Source organism: Lontra canadensis, unplaced genomic scaffold (assembly GCF_010015895.1).
Source record: "Lontra canadensis isolate GAN:19392208 unplaced genomic scaffold, GSC_riverotter_1.0 scaffold27, whole genome shotgun sequence".
In the NCBI taxonomy this organism is placed as follows: domain Eukaryota; kingdom Metazoa; phylum Chordata; class Mammalia; order Carnivora; family Mustelidae; genus Lontra; species Lontra canadensis.
The window spans coordinates 16,847,484-16,868,355 of NW_022631021.1; the positions used below are offsets into that span (position 1 = coordinate 16,847,484).

Below are 20,872 nucleotides of genomic sequence, written 5' to 3' on the forward strand. Positions count from 1 at the left end.
TTCTTTTCTTATGTTTACATTGCCCTAAAAATACCATCTGCTCTTCTTAGGAGGCTCATTACTTTCAGTGGTTCACTAAATTAGGATTTTCAGACAGAAGAGCAGCAGTTACACTTATTGCAAAAATATTAAAGGAGTATAGTAAATGTAAGCATTCAGTAAAAACTCACCTTATAAAAGGATTTCTGCAAAAACAGTTATGCAACATGAAATTTTAGTAAAGTCTCAAAGTATTTATTTAGCCATCTTAAATACATATTCTTTTTTCCAGTATTATTTTATGTAAATTAGGTTTTTAATAATCATGGAAATACATCCTCCTCAAGCCTTTTTTAAGAACTTCTATCCAGAGGAAATAAAACTAATATTTATGTTAAAAATTTTAAACCACTGCATAAAGGAAATAAATATTCTTAAGAAAACAGAAAATTTCATGAGCACACACATATGATATTAAAATAAAAATTAACTCCTTAATTAGTAAACATAGAACCAAAGCAAACTCCAGGCTCGCAAATGAAGATTTTTACTTGAAAGATGGCTGTTTTATGTTTGCAGTTGTATTTTTACCTAAGCATAAAAGATTCAGAAAATATTTTACCTTGTCACGGTTCTCTCTAGCACAAATTCAACTAATATACAGATATCCAAAGTCCATTACACTCAAAATGAGTAATTACATATTTCATAGACATATTAATATATTAACATAATTATATGAAGTAGATGGAGAAATTCTAGTTCTATGAAGTTTTATGACTTTATCTAAAATTATATCTGACTAAATCACTGTTTTAAAGGCCTATTTTCCTTCTCTTTGTACAACCAAGATAACAGATACCTGTGTGATAAATCCCTAATTAAAGAAGATACATTTATGGAAACGGACTTGACTACGCAGAAAAGCTTTGGAAATGCCAATTCCCAGAATAAGTTTCTGGATGTAACCAGTGTGATCTGAATGGACATTCAAGTCTCAAAGCAGTATGGAGGGAACAACTTGAGATACCGGAGTGCAGTGAGTGATTGCACCTGGATACTCCTCTTAAAGTTTTGAGGAGCAAAGTGTGAAAGAATAGACGAGCAAGCGCATGGAAAACATCAGTGGGGATGCACCAAATACACATGCTAACATGGCATGCCTTTAAGGCAGTGATGCCATCATTTTGACTAACAATTCCTTAGATTTTATTTCTTTGGTTGTAGAACTCTCCAATTTGATGTTTTTTTTTTTTTTTTTAATTTTTTCAGTGTTCCAAGATTCATTGTTTATGCACCATATCCAGTGCTCCATGCAATACATACCCTCCTTAATACCAACCACCAGGCTCTCCCAACACCACCCCCCCACCCTTGCCAAAACCCTCAGTTTGTTTCTCAGAGTCCACAGTCTCTTATGGTTCATCTCCCCCTCCGATTTCCCCCCCTTCACTTCCCCTTTCCTTCTCCTAACGTCCTCCATGTTATTCCATATGCTCCACAAGTAAGTGAAATCGTATGATAATTGACTCTCTCTGCTTGACTAATTCCACTCAGCATAATCTCCTCCGGTTCCCTCAAAAAAGTAAAAAAAAGAAATCTTTCACTTACTCTTTAAGTTGTTCATCTTCATTTCACTGTACATGGCAACAAAAGGGATGCAGGTTTCCGTAAGTCCCAAAAATATGTTCTCAGAAGGCCCACAGGGAATTCAAAAGTAAGACTAGTTGGGAGCCCTGCCTTTAGAGTAGCAACAAAGTCCTTGTTTTCCTTCTGCCTTAAATCCCTTCCCAAGGAGCTTTCTGATTCATCTTGCTGAATCTCAGCTGGTACCACTCTCCTGACTCCTACCAAGGAGCACCTGTGGGGTTTTATGCAAACAGTTCTAGGGAGAAAAAGTGGCTGTAGGTAAATATGTAGATGAAGCTAGAGGAACAAAACCTTATAACTTAGGGGATTTCTTTCTTTCTTTTTTTCTTTTTTTAATAATGACTTTATTTGAGAGAGAGAGTGAGCATGAGAGGGAACACAAGCTGGGGTGGGAGAGAAGCGGAGCGAGAAGCAGATGCCCTGCTGAGCAGGAAGCCAGATCTCAGGGTCCTGTGATTATGACCTGAGCCTTACGCAAATGCTTAACTGACTGAGCCATCCAGGTCCTCCTCTGGAGGGAATTTCATCACTGTTCGAATTCTTCTGAGAAGTCTGTCATCTAGTAACCATTTTCCCAATGTTTTTTTTTTTTTCCCCAGAAATCACCAGCAACCTCTAGTGGTAAACTTGCTTTCTCCTCTTGGGGAGGGAGAGATAAGGAAAATCTTGTAAAGTTCCAAATTCAGTGGCTCTAGTTTAGATCCCCCTCAGCAATGCCATAACAATATTTTTCTGGTTGGCCACTAGAAAACTCCACATGGATATCCCACTGGTTTTCCAGTGAATGGTCCAAACTGAAATAATTACTAAGAGCATTAGTTTGGGACCCAAAAGGAAACAAATAGTATACTCAAATTAGTATAAAGTCCAAGTTATCTAAAACTCGATGACTATAAGAGTTTGATTTAGGGAGCCTTTATACAGGTATAGGTAGTTGTTGGAAAACCATAAGGAGTAAACCAGTAACTCAGGAACTCAAGAATAGTAATAGCTGAGTAATTACTACTGCTAGTCCTGAATGAAAAGGGAAATGTTTCTGGAATTCAGAAGGGGAGATTCGTGTAGAAAAAGCCACATTGATAGAAACAGTGATATTCTGTCCAGGGAAACAGCTAGCCCAAGTTGGGCTCTCATGGAGGGATGTCCCCCCATCTTTTCACTATTGGCTAAACCCAACTGGAAGCCAGAGGACAAGAGAACCTGTATTCATACAGGTCAGCCTCCTGGGGTATATACAAGGCAGAGAAAACTGGTAACAGATCTGAAGCTAAGTGGCAAACAGTCTTTTCCCATTCCAAGTTCCTCCTCTCCTCTGAGCCGGTTTTCTACTCTTAGTGGTTTATCTACTCTTAATCTCTGTTCCTGCCATGATCTTCATGATGTTGTTCTCTGCAAATATCTAATATCAAATCCCTACCATTTTATTTATGAAATATTTATGTCCATGCTATTCTCTCCTGTCACTGTTACATCACTCTTAATCACCAGCCTATCATTTCTTAGTAGCATCTATCACTTTCACAAATTACTGTCTTTACTTGTATGTACTCCAAATTTCCAAGAGAAATTTAGAACTCTGTCTCCAGTGTTCAGAACTCTGTCTCCAGTGCCTAGTAGAGCGGCTGGTACATAGTATATATTCAGTAAATATATGTTGAACACATGAATTAATGCAAACCCTCAATATTTATTGGCTCCACATTACAGTGCATTTTTAGTAGACTCCGTGACATTAGTGTTAGCCATCTTCAGTCCACCGTTTACATTTCTGCCGACATGCATCTTCTCATTCATAAATTGGAAGTCACTCCTCTGTTTAGAATTATTTAATGACACTTCATGGCTTTCCAAATGAGGAAATTCATTCATTAAACAGCTTTCTTTTAATTGACCATGTATAAAGGAAGGGAAATTTGAGATGAATCAAGAGATTCAATTAGAACGTTTACAATTTACTATGAAAAACAATAATGAAAAATAAATCATAATAAGGTATAGTAGTCCAAGATGGGGGGAGCACTGAGCAGGAGTTCCTAACTCTAGAACAGGACAAGGCTGTAAGGAAAGGCTTTCTAGAGGCCGGGATGAGGAAGAGTGAAAGATGGGGGTGGGATGGTGACCATGTTCTGAAGGGGCCTGAAAGCTACATTTATAGGATCTTGACTTCTTAGCTACATGGTTATGAACCTTTTGTGTCTCAGTCCTGATGTTTGTCAGTTTTATATCCCATATTTTCTCACTTTAGACTCCCTGTCCAGGGATAGCTGATTCTTTAAAGTTCTTTAAATGTTGCATGTGGATCCCTACTTCTGAAATTCTGCCCAAAAAGACCTATTCATTCTTGCTGGCCTAAGAGGTAAGATTCTGTTTAAAGCAACTTGACTTCTTTCCTCAGTTTTCCAGAGACAGTCTGTTTTTCCTGGACATTAGCAAGATCATATTATATAACAGGGATTTGGAGGTAGAAATGCTTACATTCTCTTCATATAATTTAGGGAGCTAACAGACACTGGAATATATAGAACTTCTTGAGAGAGCTTTCTGACTTCCCAAATCATTCTTCCCTGTTTTAAAAGATGGCTTTTTCAGTAAACATAGTCAAATGGTAACTTCAAATTTAATTTAATATAGTGATTTAATCTGAAACATGGTAAACAACAATAGATATGAGACCAAACATTTGACCTTTAAATGTAAATATATACTATTTATTAGTATGCTCAGTTTATTGAATATTTGTGCTCCTGTGCTACTGTAGATAATAAAGCCTCATATGTATTCTAAGCAGTGGTACTAATATGATTTCAGACAGGTGAAAAACCCATATGTATCAAAACTAAACTAACAAACATCTTTTTCATAATTTTCTAATCACAGTTCTATTCTGGTGTCAAATCAGGCCAAAGTAACATATGGAAACAATACGACTATAATAATTTGAGTATTAGTTTATTATTGCAGAAATTCACAGTAATTAGCATAGAAAAAATTAAACTCACAAGTATGTCATTATTGAAATGCACATTGAGTTTTTCAGGCAATGTGTTGCTCTACATTTTTATAGGTATGAAGTAAAGACATCAAGTTAAAGAAGTGAAATTCAACAGTATTTAAGTTACAAAAACCAAAGATCTTATTTCTGATATTTAAGACCAACCATCTAGACAAATATATGTAGGAACTTAAAGTCAATGCTAATGATGTAGCTAATGATTTGAAAATGGATAAGAGTACACAAATAACAAATTATACTGGATATCTCCATTAGCATTTTCCTTTTGGCAAGTCAATGGGAACTTATAAGATGGATCAGGAAAAATAAACCCTGCTAACCATAATATATCATATTTTGATGTAACTAATTACTATTATATAGATTCAAATTTATTATGAAACAAATCATGCAGACTGTAACTTGGGGTAACATATTTTGCCTTCAAGGAAGACTTTAATTTTCTACCAGTGTCATAAAAGTTACCACCATACATTTTTACTTGAATACTTTCTTAAAAAAACAAAAAAATCTAACATCATGCCATTATTACTATTTCTTACATTATTATCCTTAATGATCCAATATCATTAGATCCATCTTCACATTTTCCTTATTGATGACAGCTGGGGTATTCTGTTGACTGACTACAAAGACTTCCTGTAAAGAAAGTGGTTGTTAATGATCCTTGACTCTTAAAGAATCAGTCCTCCAGGTATTTGGATTGGTGAATGATCTCTTGTTTGACTTGATATCCTGGAAGTTCTATATAAAAGTAAAAGTTAAAGTTAACAACATGCTATTTTAATGATTTTACAAATGAGCTTCTATGTGCTTATATTTCTGGATGGATTTTATCCCTGGAGAGAAAAATATAATCAAGTTCCTGAATGTAAAGTCTCAATAGTCGAATATTCTATAGTCTTTCTAAGAAGTATGCATTTAACTGTGATTTCCAAGGAATCATTATTTTAAGAGTCTTTTAAATTACATTTAAGTTTTAAATTATTTAAGACTTACTTCATATTTAAGATTTATTTATTATTTATTTAATTTATTTATTTTAGAAAGAGAAGGGGTGAAGGGCAAAAGGGGAGGGTGAAGGAGAGAAACAGACTTCCCACTGAGCACAGAACCCAAGTGGGGCTTGATCTCAAGGACCTGAGATCATGACCTAAGCCAAAATCAAGCACAGATGCTTAACTGACTGAGCCACCCAGGTGTCCTGGTGCCTCAATATTTAAGTTTTAAATTATTGACTTCTTTACAAATTCCTCCGAAGATTCAGGGTTGTTTTAATTTCGCATAACATGAAACAAATGTAAAAATGTTAACTTGTGTTGCAGAAAGGTATTCCCAATGCCTGAAGTGGCAACCAGCCTTCTTTCATTAAAAGGTGCTGGTCACCCCTAGTGTAACATGGGTTTTGTTGTTACTGATGATTTTGTTTGTTTTGTTCTTTCCATGATGGCTTGTAATTTTGTCATTTACTTAACCCTAGATCATTTACTTTCTGGATCTTTCAGATTATGGGTAAAGATTCATTTTAAATTTTATGGAAAATAATTTGTAACTACATGTGGTGTACTTAATAGTAGGAATGATTTGCCTTAAAATATACATTAGAGTAAATTCAAGATTTTTGTCGAAAACACCCACATTATCATCCAGTAAAGGGATAGGCAGATGAGAAAGAAGGTGAACTTAAACAGGGAATTTTGAAAGAAAATACCTTACTTATCTGCGGTACAACAGTAATCTATAAAAACTCAATGTGATAGATATGAACTTTATACATTATTTGTGTCTAAGAAATAAAGATTCAGAACCATTAAAATAAGATTTTGGCTAAACAAGAAAACCATCTGTGTCTCTCTGAAATGATATGTCTATAATGGAATAGGTAGGCAGGTCCAGTAACTGACAGTGCTCTCAAGTATTTTAAACCAAAGTCAAGTTTAATAAATTCCAATGCTATTAACCCCCTTAGAAACTAGAGCTATTTAGCCTTTAAACTGTATCTTGGGACCCAAGGAACATCTCATACACATACAATTTTAAGGCCTTGGAGAAAAGCAGTTTGGGTACTTGTGTTGGTGAGCACCAAATTAAATGCTCCATGGGATGGGATCCAATGAGTAGATAAGTAGACACTGCATTTAAAAATTCATTGGAATATATTTGGGCAGAGTATAAACTCATCAAGTGCCTGACCTGTTGGTATTGCCATATACCTCTCCACTTAAGTATTTCATTTTATCTGCCTGCTTGTCAAGGTCTTAAAGTGAGAGATTTCTGGAGAAGCCATCAGTACACAAGCATTGAGTAGTGTACTGAATTCTCTGAGATTGCCGTAAGAGAAAGGTCTATTGCCATTGCTCTTCTCTAGACTTAATCTTACTGATAAATATATTCTATGTGTGTGTGCCTATACATGATATAAATGTATATATGCAAACATACATATTTCTTCATTGCACGATACTCAAATGAGACACAAATACACACTCATGTATAATGAACAAGAAAACAAACATCAGGGGCTTCTGGGTGGCTCAGTTGGTTAAGCGGCTGCCTTCAGCTTAGGTCATGATCTCAGTGTCCTGAGATCAAGTCCCACATCAGGCTCCCTGATCAGCGGGGAGTCTGCTTCTCCCTCTGCCTTTGTTGCTCCCCCTGCTTGTACTCTCTCTTTCTGTCAAATAAATAAAAATCTTAAAGAAAATGAACATCACTGATTTATAAATATGAGTTCTTTTTTAAAAATGAAAGGTAAGCAAATATACACTGTTTTATGTCTATTGGTCAATATTAAATGAGTGGAAAAATTTTAGACCCTGGACATCTAGAAATATAGACATTGATACATCTCTAATGTAAGTCCCACATGTTTGCTGGAGCATTACTGCATTCCAGCAACGAGGACAGCCAAGGAAAAAGATTTGGAAAGAGTGAATTAATGCGAGGAAATAGTAATAAGTGTTTCTAAGGGTACCCTGTGAAGTCTCATTAAATGCTTCTTTTAATAACTGTATATTAAAACATGAATACAGTTTATTAGCATATAAGAAACTGAAGAGGAAATCTTCAGATAAATATAAACCATACAAAGTCCACAACAGCTCTGTTAGGTAAGCTGATCAATCCTGCAAATGATTTGAATGAGGAATGCAGCAAAGTTCAACTTGGAATTTGTAGGAAAACCAGGGGAAAGATTGATAACAGTTTAATTGGGGGGAACGATGCACATGTGCTGCTAAAATGCAACATTAAAGAAAAAAAAATCTCCCTGATCACATTTCTCTTGCATCTGAAGACTTAGAGTAATGTTTCCATGGACCTATCCCACATTAAAAAATGATTTAGTATGTCTTAACGGAGAAGCTTTCATTCTCAGGCCCTTTGTAGGGTCTGCCATTGTGAAATGGCTGTAACCAGGCCGATTCTGTTCTAGCCCTTCCCTTCTGAGTTGTATCCAGTTACCTCAGCTTGAGCATAACCAGGAGAAGGATTCCACAGGTGACTGTCATGCACATGACAGCGTAGATTACTTCTCCTAGAAACGAAAGATTAAAAAAACAATTACTGAATTTTTGAGAGAGAATAAATAGCAAAAATAGAGGATGGATTTTTAACTGACCATTGAAAGGGGAATGAAATCCATTCAGAGTTATCTCCTTTGCAGGTTTTCTTTTATGCAATGCCATGCCTTTGACATTAGACAGATTCAGATAATCTGAAAGAAAATAATGAAAATTAGAGTATTTAAAAGTCATACATAACTTTTTTCTAAGGGTTGTAATTTGTTTTATATTATATTACAAGGTAGCAATTTATTTCTGATGCTCTCTTAATAAAATCTGATAGGTGAGGATGAAAGTAGGAGCACGTTCCTTACATTTTAACAGGTTTTTTTTTTCCACCTTTTAATCAGATAATTTCTTTACAGAGATTGCTGGGTTTTTTGTTTTTTTGTTTTTTGTTTTCCAAAACCATGATTAGGGAAGTACATTACACTTCACGACAGTTCACTGTACCTTATATAAAGACCAGGGGTAAAAATCAGCAACTTGAAGCTACCCATTGTAATATTAGAAAGTTTCCTGTTTGTTTGTTTTACGGGAATGATTATTCCAATGTGCTTTTAAGGATATCTCATTTCCCTAAAACACTTTGTATTTACGAATCTTTAAAAAAAACCAAAACTTATTTATTTACTTATTTGAGAAAGAGAAAGAAAGGGAGAGCACAGAGGGAGAATGAGAGGGAGAATCAGACTCCCCACTGAGCAGAGAACCTGAGGTGGGGCTCCATCCCCGGACCCTGAGGTCATGACCTAAGCTGAAGGCAGATGTTTAACTGACTGAGCCACCCAGGCACCCCTGTATTTATAAATTTTTATCAAGTCCCTAAAACAATCACTCTGTTCACCCTTAGTCTTCCAACATCCAACTTTCCTTATTTCCCTACTCTGTCTCTTGTAAGTCCCTTCCCTCTCTATTGTTGTCAACTAGCTTTTGTCACACTTATGGGAAAGGGTCACACTTATGAAAAAGCCACTCTATGGCCCTAGTCTTTGTGGCAACATTTTGCTAAACACGTATCTATCTCACTTCACAACTTACAAGACAAAAAGATGGGATCCTTAAAACTAATTAATGGATTCATTTTTAGTGACATTCATTGATAACTTTGAAGTGAACTCATCCCTAGTTTTGATTCAGTTCAACACAGATATGAATGTTAAATATACCAATAGCCCACTAACCAATTTCTTTGATGATGAAGATTCAGGTAGGATTTGAATCTTTAAAAATGGGTGGGGGAGATAAGATAAAGTTTCCCCTTGAGAGACTGGCTGTCCACTCTGTTTCATGTCCTTTGAGACCTAAAAGTCTGAGTAGACTGTTGTTTGTAGAAATGAGTGCATCAAATAGTGGAATCATACATCTGATGACAATTAGTGACAAGAGGCTCTGAGTAGGAAGGGAGATGGAAAGACATATTACCAACAGTCCCATCCAGTCCTTTCTTCACCAAGAGTTGCTGCTGTACACAAGCCAGCTGCTTGGAAGCCAAGATTTGAGGTCTAAGTTAGGAATAATCAGCAGAAAGCAGAGGAGACAGACTTCAGATCCTAACAAAGCTCTCAGTATGGGCCCAAGAGAAGGAGCCAACGTAAGAGGTAGAAAAGGGAAGATTTTGTTATTAGAAAACCCATTTTCAAGGAGTCTGAACTCTAATACAGTGAAGATGTTTTAGTTTAAGATTTTTTTAATTTCTAGACTTACATACTGGGTTATCATATATTTATAGAAGTCTGACTTTCATAGGAACTGAAAAATCAATCTCTTCTAAAATCAAAAGTAATAGAGGTAGAGTGTGTGAATTTTTTTTTCAATTTTGTCATAAAATACATTTTGTTATTCACTATAAAGTTGGAATGGGAAAACTGAGCTATTTCAAATAATATTTTTATACTAGTGGTTCCTTTTTTGGGGAAGAATTAATTTTAATCAAGTTGATCTTACAGATTTTGGTGAAGCAAATTATATTAAAATTTTATATTCAAATCGCTTCAGAATATGAAGGATAGTTTTGTTTTTAAAAAAATTCTATGGCATTTTATAATGTTTTAATTCTTTTAAATTTAAAATTCTATGGCATTTTGAGGCAGATCCATGGCTTACATATAGATGTATAATGTACATTGGCTAATTATTTGAATGATGCTATAGTATTCCTTTATGAAATTCTATCCCTAAGTACATTTGGTCTAGTTAGGTACCATGATTCATCTTTACATAAGAAAAAAGGTTACTATTCTGACAAATTAGGCTGCCTCTAGGTAGGTAATTGTTAAACATTCACCTACCAAAGTTTTAAAAAGAATCGTCTCATTCACTAAATTTCACTCACATGGAACTCATTAACAAAGTTATAATAGATCAATGACAGAAATGTTAGCTAATGATCCCAGTGAAAATTTTAATGTGTCTAGCAATCACTCCACAATCTTAAATATTGCACCCTAGGAGGATACCGAGTATCAGTTAGAGAGATTAATGTTACAGAGGGTTTCTTGGCTACTGAAGCCCATTGGAGATTCTTCCCTGCCTTTTATAAACAGTGAGGTTTACGGTGTTTTATAACCATGAAATTAAAGTCGGCAGAGTTAATAACCAACCTCAGTCCCACACCATCTGCTATATTTATAGATAAACACTGTCAGTGACTTGTTTATCTTAACTCATACCCTAGAGGAGTTAAACACTATTATGAACTATATTGTAAAATCCCTGTACATTTGATGGGAAATCAAGATTAATTTCAGCCCTATGTTAAGAACAAATTTAAATAGTGTTCTCCTCAAATAACTACAGAGATGTGATCATTTCTTTTCTTTTTTTTTCTTTTTCTTCCAAATCCTTGTGCAGCAGTGGCTGAGAGCTGATGGGATCTAAAACTTTACATTTTATAATTCTTATGAAATGGTAAATGCATAAATAAGGATACAATAGATCAGATACAAAATAATGATTTAAAAAGAAATATCAGAATAGTTGAAATAGAAATTAAATATATCATATAGTGCAACTTTGTAAATCTTCGATTAAAATTCTACTTACATATACAAGTCTGCGTGGAAGAAAAATCTTGACAAAGTGAACATTTTCATAGAATAATTAAATATGTTTTATAGCTTTTTAAAAAATTGCTAACATGTCACATAGCATAGTTAAATGTTATTGGCTTCTTTCTATTTTTAAATAAAAGACTGCCAATACCATGACAAAATTTCATTGAGAATGAAAATGCAAGGATGATCTTCTTGCATATCCAAGGGTTATGCAATATGGAGCTATTTCTAATTTGATCAATATTTCAATATGGTCATCTGAAGATATTTCAATTCCCAAATTGGAAACGAGTTTTGAATTTTTTCACTTAATGATCAGTAGTGAGAGTCCATGTATCATGGACCTTTCTATCATTAGTGTATATAAATCTCCTTCCAAAATGGATCTAAGAAGCATTACAGCTGGGGAGAAAGGAAAATATATAACCATCTTTAAATTTGGAAAGACAACACATTAATAACATGATAAACCTTGGTATTAAACCCATATGATGACAGTATAACATCACTGCTAAAATGTATGTTGTAAAGAGTAAATTGAACAGATAACATGCTTTCCCTAAATAATAACATGCAGCGTCTTCATTCATTTAGATTGACAAATTCAAAGAAGATGAGATGATGTCTTGGATTTATCTTCTTGCACTATGTATGGCTAACCATGTTTGTCAGGCACCAGGGGGAAAGGGAAACTTAGCAGTATTAGCCTGTTGGTTTGCAAACCTCAGAAGTTCCCTGGATGAAATCTATTAACTGGTTCTCCATACACAGATGAAAGACTGAAGAAAGAGGCGGACCCCTCCAGATTGTTAGGTGGTTGTTTTATTTATTTATTTATATTTAAAGATTTTATTAATTTGACAGACAGAGATCACAAGTAGGCAGAGAGGCAGGCAGAAAGAGAGAGAGAGAGAGGAGGAAGAAGGCTCCCTGCAGAGCAGAGAGCCCGATGTGGGGCTTGATCCCAGGACACTGGGATCATGACCTGAGCCGAAGGCAGAGGCTTTAACCCACTGAGCCACCCAGGTGCCCTGTTAGGTGGTTGTTTTAATAAGCAAGAACTTATATATGAGACTTGCCTTGGGCAGTCACGAGATAGTAGATCTTAGCACTCAACTACTAGAATTTTAAAAGTGTATACAGAGGTCTTAAGTGGGGTTCAGTCACATCTATAGTCCATATGGTCACAATAACAACACATTGTTCAAGACTGCATCCTTGAAACAGCTCTGGCTATGGGAACAGTGAGTAGAATGTATACTCCAAGAATAGGGGAGGGGGCAAGGAGCCTCCAGTCTCCCTGGTACAGCTCACAGATTAACCAGCATTAATATCCTTTGGATAGCCCCTTCCAACATAGTCAAAGGGTACGAAATTTCAGTTATGCAAAATGAGTAAGTCCTAAAAAACCTACTGTACACCATGGAGCCTATTGTTAATAATGCTATATTTTACACTTAAACATTTTCTGAGAGGGCAGCTATTAAGTTGAATGTTCCTACCACACATGCAGAATAGTAATAAATACGGGATAGGAAGAAACTCATAGAGGTAATAGATATACTTAAGGTATAGACTGTGGTGATGTGAGTTTCATCGTGTATATTTCTCTTCAAAATCATCTAGCTCTATCCATTACATATATACAGCTTTCTGTATATCAACAAAAAAAAAAAAAGCAAAAAACACATATTTGTGTAAGTATGCACTGAAGAAGATTTGCCTTGATCTTTTGTCATGAACCAAAAGCTCTGTGTTAGTAACTGACTGTGTTGACAAATCTGGCATATTAAGCTCTTTGGCCCTAGGTTGAGTAACAGTGTTACCCACGCATCTAGTAGACTGCGTAGAGATTATAATGAGTCTCAGCTGTTCACATTTTCCTCAATAGTTTCTGCAAATAATGAAATAGCAACTGAGGAAGCAATTAGAATGCAAATTATGCATTGCTACATAATAGCCAACACTAGATTAGATAAACACACTATGATCTATATATGATAAATATGCATAAATATACTATGATTGTTTTAGAAGGCAGCAATTTTAAATCTTGGAATTAAAAATATCTGTCACCTGTGGGCTCATACAAAACAGATCTAAAGATATAGATTGGAGATAGGAATTTAATAATCATGTTTAGAATATATATCGATAAATATATAAGTATGCATGTATAGTAGAATCACAAAATTGGATAGGATGTCTTAGATTATCTAATTCAAACTTTAAATGCAATGATCCATTCTGCCTCATTATTGACAGCAGTAAACACTATTCCAGGAATGAGCCACTTAGTATTTTTTATCTTTCCACTATTATTGATGGTCAGTTCTAGTTAAAATATAAAGTACTTTCCTAGACTTCTCTTTTAGCAACTTATGATGATAAATCTACCTTCTTAGCCTAGCTCTCTGGCTGCTACATATACATGTGTGTGTTGGTGGAAAGAGAGAAAGATCAGACTGTAAGTAGACTACACGGAAAAATGCTTTCCAAACTTTAACATTGCTCTTCGTTTACCTTAAAATGCCAATTCTGACTTAGTAAGTCTGGGATGAGGCAGAAATTCTGAATTTCTTATAACTTCCCAGATGACATTGATGCTGCTAGCAGAACATATATTTTCTGTGTGTGCCTGTGTGTGTATAGAGTATATACTACAGTGTATAAACACAGACACAAGGAGAAATGCATGTGCATACTCATAGAATAAACAAAATGCTTTACTTCTATATATATGGTGCTTAATACTTTAAAAAGCATTTTGACAAACACTGCTAAACTTCACAACATCTACCAAATAGGACTTACTAGCTCAACTTGATTAAGAAACTCAGACTCAGAATAGTTGTCTTATCCAAGGTCAGAGTTGGTAAATAGTGAAGATACAATCTGTAGCAAAATCTTCAACAATATGTATGTAAAATCTACCCCGTGGAGGTCACAAAAATTATGCAAAAACATTTTCAGTATTTTCTAATATGGCAGCCATCTGGATTAAGTGATAAATTTTGAAAAGTAATAGAGACAAGTTGTATTTGGTAGTGTTGCACAATGAGAAGTATTTCATAGTAGTACTTGCTTGCAAATATTCATGATCTCATATGTTTCTGTTGCTGAAATCTACAAAAGAGGTGACGCACATCTAAATAAAGTTTCTGAAATGACTCACATACATCTGTATGATGTTTCAACTTGCAAACCCTATTGAAATATGTTCATCATTTTCAGTGTAATGAAATAAATCAACCACTTTAACTTTGACATTTAACAGAAATATTAAAGAAATGTTGCAATCTTCAGAGCAATTATCTTAGACTATGTTATCAGGGTGAGCATTTTCTGTTTTTACAATGTAGAGTTAAGACGATACATAAAGCTTTCCAGCATATTCAGCAGGCAAAGGGCACACAAAGAATAATGCACAAAAGATTGGTTGTAACTGTTTAAAATCAGACTTGGCTATTTCTTTGGTTGCTAAAATCTATGTCTACATTGATACAACCTGAGTCAGATAAAAATATAAAATAACCCCACTGTCTAAAAAGTACCTCTATCTGGAATGAATTTATTAGAAAAAAAATGTGTTCCCAAAATTGAACAGTAATTTTTACCTTGAATTATATTTTACAAGCACTAGGAGAGCTTGTAATGAGACAAATGTAAGATCAGAATGGGAATAGTTTACACCATATTTTATCAACTTCATAAGTTTTTGTTTTCCTATGCAGAGTTTTCTTATAGAATTTTTTTTTATGAAAAAGTATACGTGGCAATACATTAATTGTCTACTTGATATCTACTGATATCTCTACTTTGAACTGGATGATTCCCTAATGTCTACTGTTTTGAAAATGTGTAAGACTTTACCTGGCTAGCTTACACAATTTTTCATAGGCTGATTGAAAACACCAGGGATAAGAGAGTTAGGAAAAAAAATGAAGAAAAGGGATACATTTTGGAAAGTCTTCATAGACATTTGGAATGATGAGATAATTCAAAAAGTTTTATAAATTACTGAGTTTTTAAAAGGAAAAAAAAGGTATATAATTGCCGTATCTCTTCCCTGAACATAAATTTACAAATTTGGGGGAGAAAGCCAAATATAAAAGTATAATATATGTAGTTAGCTTTCCTTAGATAGCAAACTTCTTAAAAATAGACACCAGATTTATCTAATTTACAATGTAATATGGCTATCATAATGCCATGCCTATGCAATTATCTAATGGCCAAAAAGTATATATTAGCAATTTTACCTTTGATATAGCACATCTGTTAATGTGTAGTATCATCATGTATAGTGTATGATTATATAATGTTTAGTTTTTTCTTATCTTTGACATTGACAAAGGGTCATTGGATAAATCACATATTTTTCACATATCATTATCATTTTTAATGAAAATTCAAGGACACCTAGTTGGTTTAGTCAGTTGAGTGTCTGACTCTTGATTTCGACTCAGGTCATGATCTTAGAATCCTGGGACAGAGCTCTGTGCTCAAGGGAGTCTGCTTGAGGAATCTCTCTCTCCCTCTTTCCCTCTGTCCCTCCCCTCACTTGTGTTTTCTCTCTCTCTCTCTCTCAAGTAAATAAACCAATCTTTTAAAAAATAATAAAAATCATTGTCCCATCTGTAATGAATGCATATTGTTACTATTTAATAGTAATGTGTTAAGAAACTATTTGCCTAGTAATTAATTCTAAAAATCAGGTTTGTTTACTGATAGACAAAAAGTAAGTATCTTGATCGTTGGATTAGGAGATATCTGAGAACAAAGAATTTTGAGAATTTTTCTAAGCTTCAGTTCTCTCATTTGTAAAATGAAACTAGAATACCTAGGTTCACAAAATTTTTTTGAGAATAAAAATATTAAAACTAATATTAGTATAAATAGGGTTTTTGGAGACGTCTGTGAGAAAGAATGTACAACTGTAGGGAGGAATGGAAGGGAAAACAAGGATAAGAGAAGCAATTCCTTTGATGGTTCTTTCTCTTTACCTCTTTCCCTTTGTATCCTCCTTCTCTTCTTTCCTTTCCTTGGAAAGATCTTGAGTCAATTCACTGAAGTAGAATCTTCTGGCATTTCTTATTTCAGAAATCTGACTTGAAGTCGACACAGTAAATTCAAAGTTTGTTAGAAGAGGCAGCATTGTCTAAATATTTCTTATGAAATGCTAGTTCTATAGAACCCATTTACGTGTTAGGCAAATTAAAGATCTCATAAACAAATTAATTTGGAAAATTTTAGATTAGACAAAATAAATTATGTCCTGGCTGCAAGTGTTTTCCAGTGTTTGTTTTTTTGTTTTTTTTTTTTTTTTTTGTGTGTGTGTGTGTGTGTGTGTGTGTGTGTTGTTTTGTTTTGTTTGCTAGGGAAACTTTATCTAAGTTTATTTTCTCCATGGAATACATCTAGGAATCCATTAAAAAAAGGAAAACAAAACAAAACAAAACCCTTGGAAAAATGGCCAAATCTGATTGATAGACAAATATTTATATATTTAGGGTAGGCACAAACTGTTTATTGCAGCTTCCTCTTTTTGTATAGTCAGTGGAAAGTCCGAAAAATCAGACTAATGGTATTTTGTGTTCCTGAATACAGGAATTATTTATAATCCTTTCCTCTACTAGGCATACATATATACAAGCAAGTGATACCACAATTTCTCTTGTTCTCTATTCCTTGGAGTTAAACAAACTTTTTAGCCTATGGCTTGGGAGATGCCTGACCCCCAAATGCTACTCCTATTACCCCTTAGAGAGGTTGGTGTGATGCAACATTAATTCCACATTTGCTGTCAGTTAATCTGCCATAAGTCAATTTCTCATTTGTCCTCATGAGATATGGAGAATTTAGAATCTGCCCTCTACTTAGGAGACCCATTCCAGCAGAACGAGAAGGAGTTCACGGATCATTTACATCTAGTCACCTATGAATGTCCACAGGACCATGTGGCAGAAACCACCAGATTTGGACCCAAGTAAAGGTTTTCCAGATAAGTAATTACTTCCTACTTCAGAGCTAGCACAATGGCAGTCAACATGGGAATATATTGGTAGGATGATACATGACTTTGCTCTTATGAAGTCCTCAATCTGCTTTCAGGTAAGGGCAATAATTTAAATAAAGTGAGGTGGGAATCAACAAGGGACAGCTAAAGGAAAGGTATGCATTTGAGGAATGGTGAGAAGTAGGACCTGATTTGCATTCTGGGTGTTCTTGGGAATCAGATGAAGCTTACATGTGGGAAGGATGAAAGCAGGAGCAATGGAGAGCAACAGGTGTCTTTTGCAGACAGAAATAATGCAATCAAGACACAGTTGGACAATTAGTCTAGTCATAGTGAATCAGCTGGTTTGGTGAAGAAACTAACTATGAAAAAAATCAGATATGAGAAGATGAAAACTAAAAAAAGGTGGTAGAATCTATTGTAGAGAAAAGAGACAGTGGATGGGTATATTTAAAACAAAGAGATTTTTGTTGGAAAGCAGAATGGTGCAGAACATAGTAGCATTGTAATTAGGTATGGATCAAAACTGGCTCTGCCTCACCTCAGCTCTGTCATTTTAGGCAAAGTTACTGAGACTCTGTTCCTTAATCTTTAAAATGGGATGATGCCTACCACAATGCTTATTGTTAAAAGTCAAACCAGATGATATGTGGAAAGAGCATGAAGTACTCAATAAATTACATCCTTATTAAATATGATATAACTTAGAGTTTTATTTGATATTGAAAATACAGAGGACTAAATGAAAAGTGACTTTTAGGGGTGCCTGGGTGGCTCAGTGGGTTAAAGCCTCTGCCTTCAGCTCAGGTCATGATCTCAGGGTCCTGGGATCGAGCCCTGCATCAGGCTCTCTGCTCAGTGGAGAGCCTGCTTCCTCCTCTCTCTCTGCCTGCTTCTCTGCCTACTTGTGATCTCTGTGTGTCAAATAAATAAATTAAATCTTTAAAAAAGAAAAGAAAAGAAAAGTGACTTCTAGGTTCTTCAGATGACATAATGTTTTAGAATACTTCAGTGAATTGGCCCAAGAAGATCCTTCCAAGGAAAGGAAGGAAGACGAGCAGGAAGGGGTAGAGAAAAAGAACCACCATTGGTTCTTCTCTTACCATTGCTTTCCCATCTATTCCTCCCTACAATTGCACTTTCTCATGGAAATCTCCAAAAACCCCATTGATACTAATACTAGTTTTAATGTTTTAATTCTGAAAAAAAATCTTGTGAACCGGGGCATTCAAGTTTCATTTCACAAATGTGAGATGGAACCTTAGAGAAATTCTCAAAATTCTTTGCTCTTAGATATCTTCTAATCCAATGATGAAGATAAAATGAATGGTCAGGATGGAGAATCATTGATAGTGAATTGAAAACATATGATTTTGGAAGTGGACAGGAAGGAAATCAAATTCTAAATCACATTATAATAGGCTAGTGGAAAGTTCTTAATGAGAAAGAGAGAAGGGGTCAGGGACTTTTTTTTTTTTTAGATTTTATTTATTTATTTGATGAGAAATAGAAAGCACAAGTAAGCAGAATGGCAGGCAGAGGGAGAGAGAGAGAGAGAGAAACAGGCTCCCTGCTGAGCAGAGAGCCCAATGTGGGGCACGATCCCAGGACCCTAGGGTCATGACCTGAGCCAAAGGCAGAGGCTTAACCAACTGAGCCACCCAGGAACCCCCAGGGACTTATGTTTAATAAGGTAAAGGCCTTTGAAAAACCCAGCAGTTGGTAGAGAATAACAAGATATAGGGATAGTAACTGCTAAGCTAGTTTTACTAACAAAAAAAAGTACCTATTTGGATCAATAAGAGATGTTATACCTCAGAAGTTCTCTTTCAGCTACCCATCAGTATTAAAAGAACAAAACAATCAATGTTGGATCACTATATTGTACACCTGAAACCAATATAACACTGTATGTTAACTAACTGGAATTAAAATTAAAACTTTAAAAAAAGAACAAAACAATTCAAAGCAACAATATTTCCATTGTAGAGGAGGAGGGGTGCTGGAATGAAAGTTTGGGCCAAAGAACAGTGAGAGAAATTGACTGGGTGGAAGCAGCCGCGTAGACGTGTTGGAAGGAGCTATTAGGGTTGTAGACATATGCTTAGTGTACATTTTCCATGTAATAACTACCATATGTACTTTAAACAATATACCATTGTAAGTTTCAGGCTGTTATACTAAGAAGAGTGAGTGAAGAGAGATGCAGGTATTGAAACATGGTTTTTCTAGAAACTTAAGACATCAACAGGGACATCTTCCTACACAGACCCCAATGACACATAGCAGTCTATCACTAAGATAAGCTGCCTTTTGAAGAAAACCCCACAATCTGATTTATACAGCTTCCCTCCTTGCAGATTACCTTGACTCCCAACTAAAGTAGACATATAATCTGGAACTAGTGGGCTCTAGCCTTTTTCTTCAGTTGAGTTATTCTGAAAGTCCCTATCACATGCCTACAGTGAGAGTCTGGCCACCTGATTCAGGTGCTAATGTAATAGTTGTGAACCAGTCCCAGAGTTCTGACACACTCAAAGCATATCAGAACTGGGAAAGCCACTCTCCATCCTCAGTGGTAATCAAAGGAAGCCATTTCGCCCTAAGCTGGAAGCCAGCAGGAAAGAAAGGGACAATGGGCAACGGTCTCTGTTACAGAGGCACATTTTCGTTAACATCACCAAGCACTCACACTGGGCCACAAAGAAGGTTTCCGGCATTCTTTGCACTCTTTTATCTAGTTTGAAAACCAATTTATTTACTGTGACTTGTTCCACAAGCTGCAAATAAATGCTTTCCAAAGAGTAATGAGTGAGAAGAAGAAAAATTATATTGTGTCCATTCTTCAGTTTACTAGATATCTATGTGATGTTAGAGCATTCTTGAAAATTTGAGACTGAAAATATTTGCTGATGTTTGCAATCTGCAAAAGGTTTTCCTGAAGCCACGAAAAAACTCTAGAAAGTGGTTTGAGACAATCTGATATACTATTGGAAGATGAATGATTGTCATTATCAATGAATTCTTAATAACTCTCTACTCCTTGCTCACCTATCTTATCTATAGGATTTTATTTGTCTAAGTACCAAGCATTCTTTAATATAAGGGGTCTCCCTTTAAGATGATATCCCAGTATAGAGGTGCCAGGGCAATAACTATTAAGTGCCCACATATGGTGTTTTATGGGAATACATATGATGCTATTATACTGTTGTCACAAGAATAGTTGGCTCTTTAAGCCAGGAATACACATGCTCATAATAAATTATTTTTATGACTTCACATACACAATCATGATGCACAGAAAGTATAAAGGAAAGATTGCTTATTTTACGCAGCTTTGGCACTAACTCCATCCCCAATTATAGGCAACAAGGGGATTGTATGAAGCCAATGAAAGCACAAGAGTGGAAAATGGAAAAGATAACACTATGCTTTCACATACTGAAACCTGTTATTGTTCAAATTGTAACAGTATTGTTGTTTTATTTCCCTCCATGATCTTAAATGCTCCTTCCTTCTCTAGTGATGCCAAAAGTTGAGTTGTCTCACTCATCAATGGCAACTCTTTAATCTTTCTTTTCTGGCTTAG

The 20,872-nt window shown here is 35.2% G+C and overlaps 1 protein-coding gene across 1 annotated transcript in view; it reads right to left on the reverse strand.

Moving 5' to 3' along the window:
• Nucleotides 1-4,682: 4,682 nt before the first annotated feature.
• The window catches only part of GFRAL (GDNF family receptor alpha like), a 41,389-nt gene continuing 25,199 nt past the window's right edge, over nt 4,683-20,872 (reverse strand). The window contains exons 5-7 of the mRNA XM_032864553.1: nt 8,262-8,357; nt 8,105-8,177; nt 4,683-5,386 (exon numbers count right to left, since the gene is read on the reverse strand). Coding sequence (XP_032720444.1) covers nt 5,317-5,386; nt 8,105-8,177; nt 8,262-8,357 — 239 coding nt within the window. The 3' untranslated portion in view covers nt 4,683-5,316. The remainder of the gene's footprint in view (nt 5,387-8,104; nt 8,178-8,261; nt 8,358-20,872) is intronic.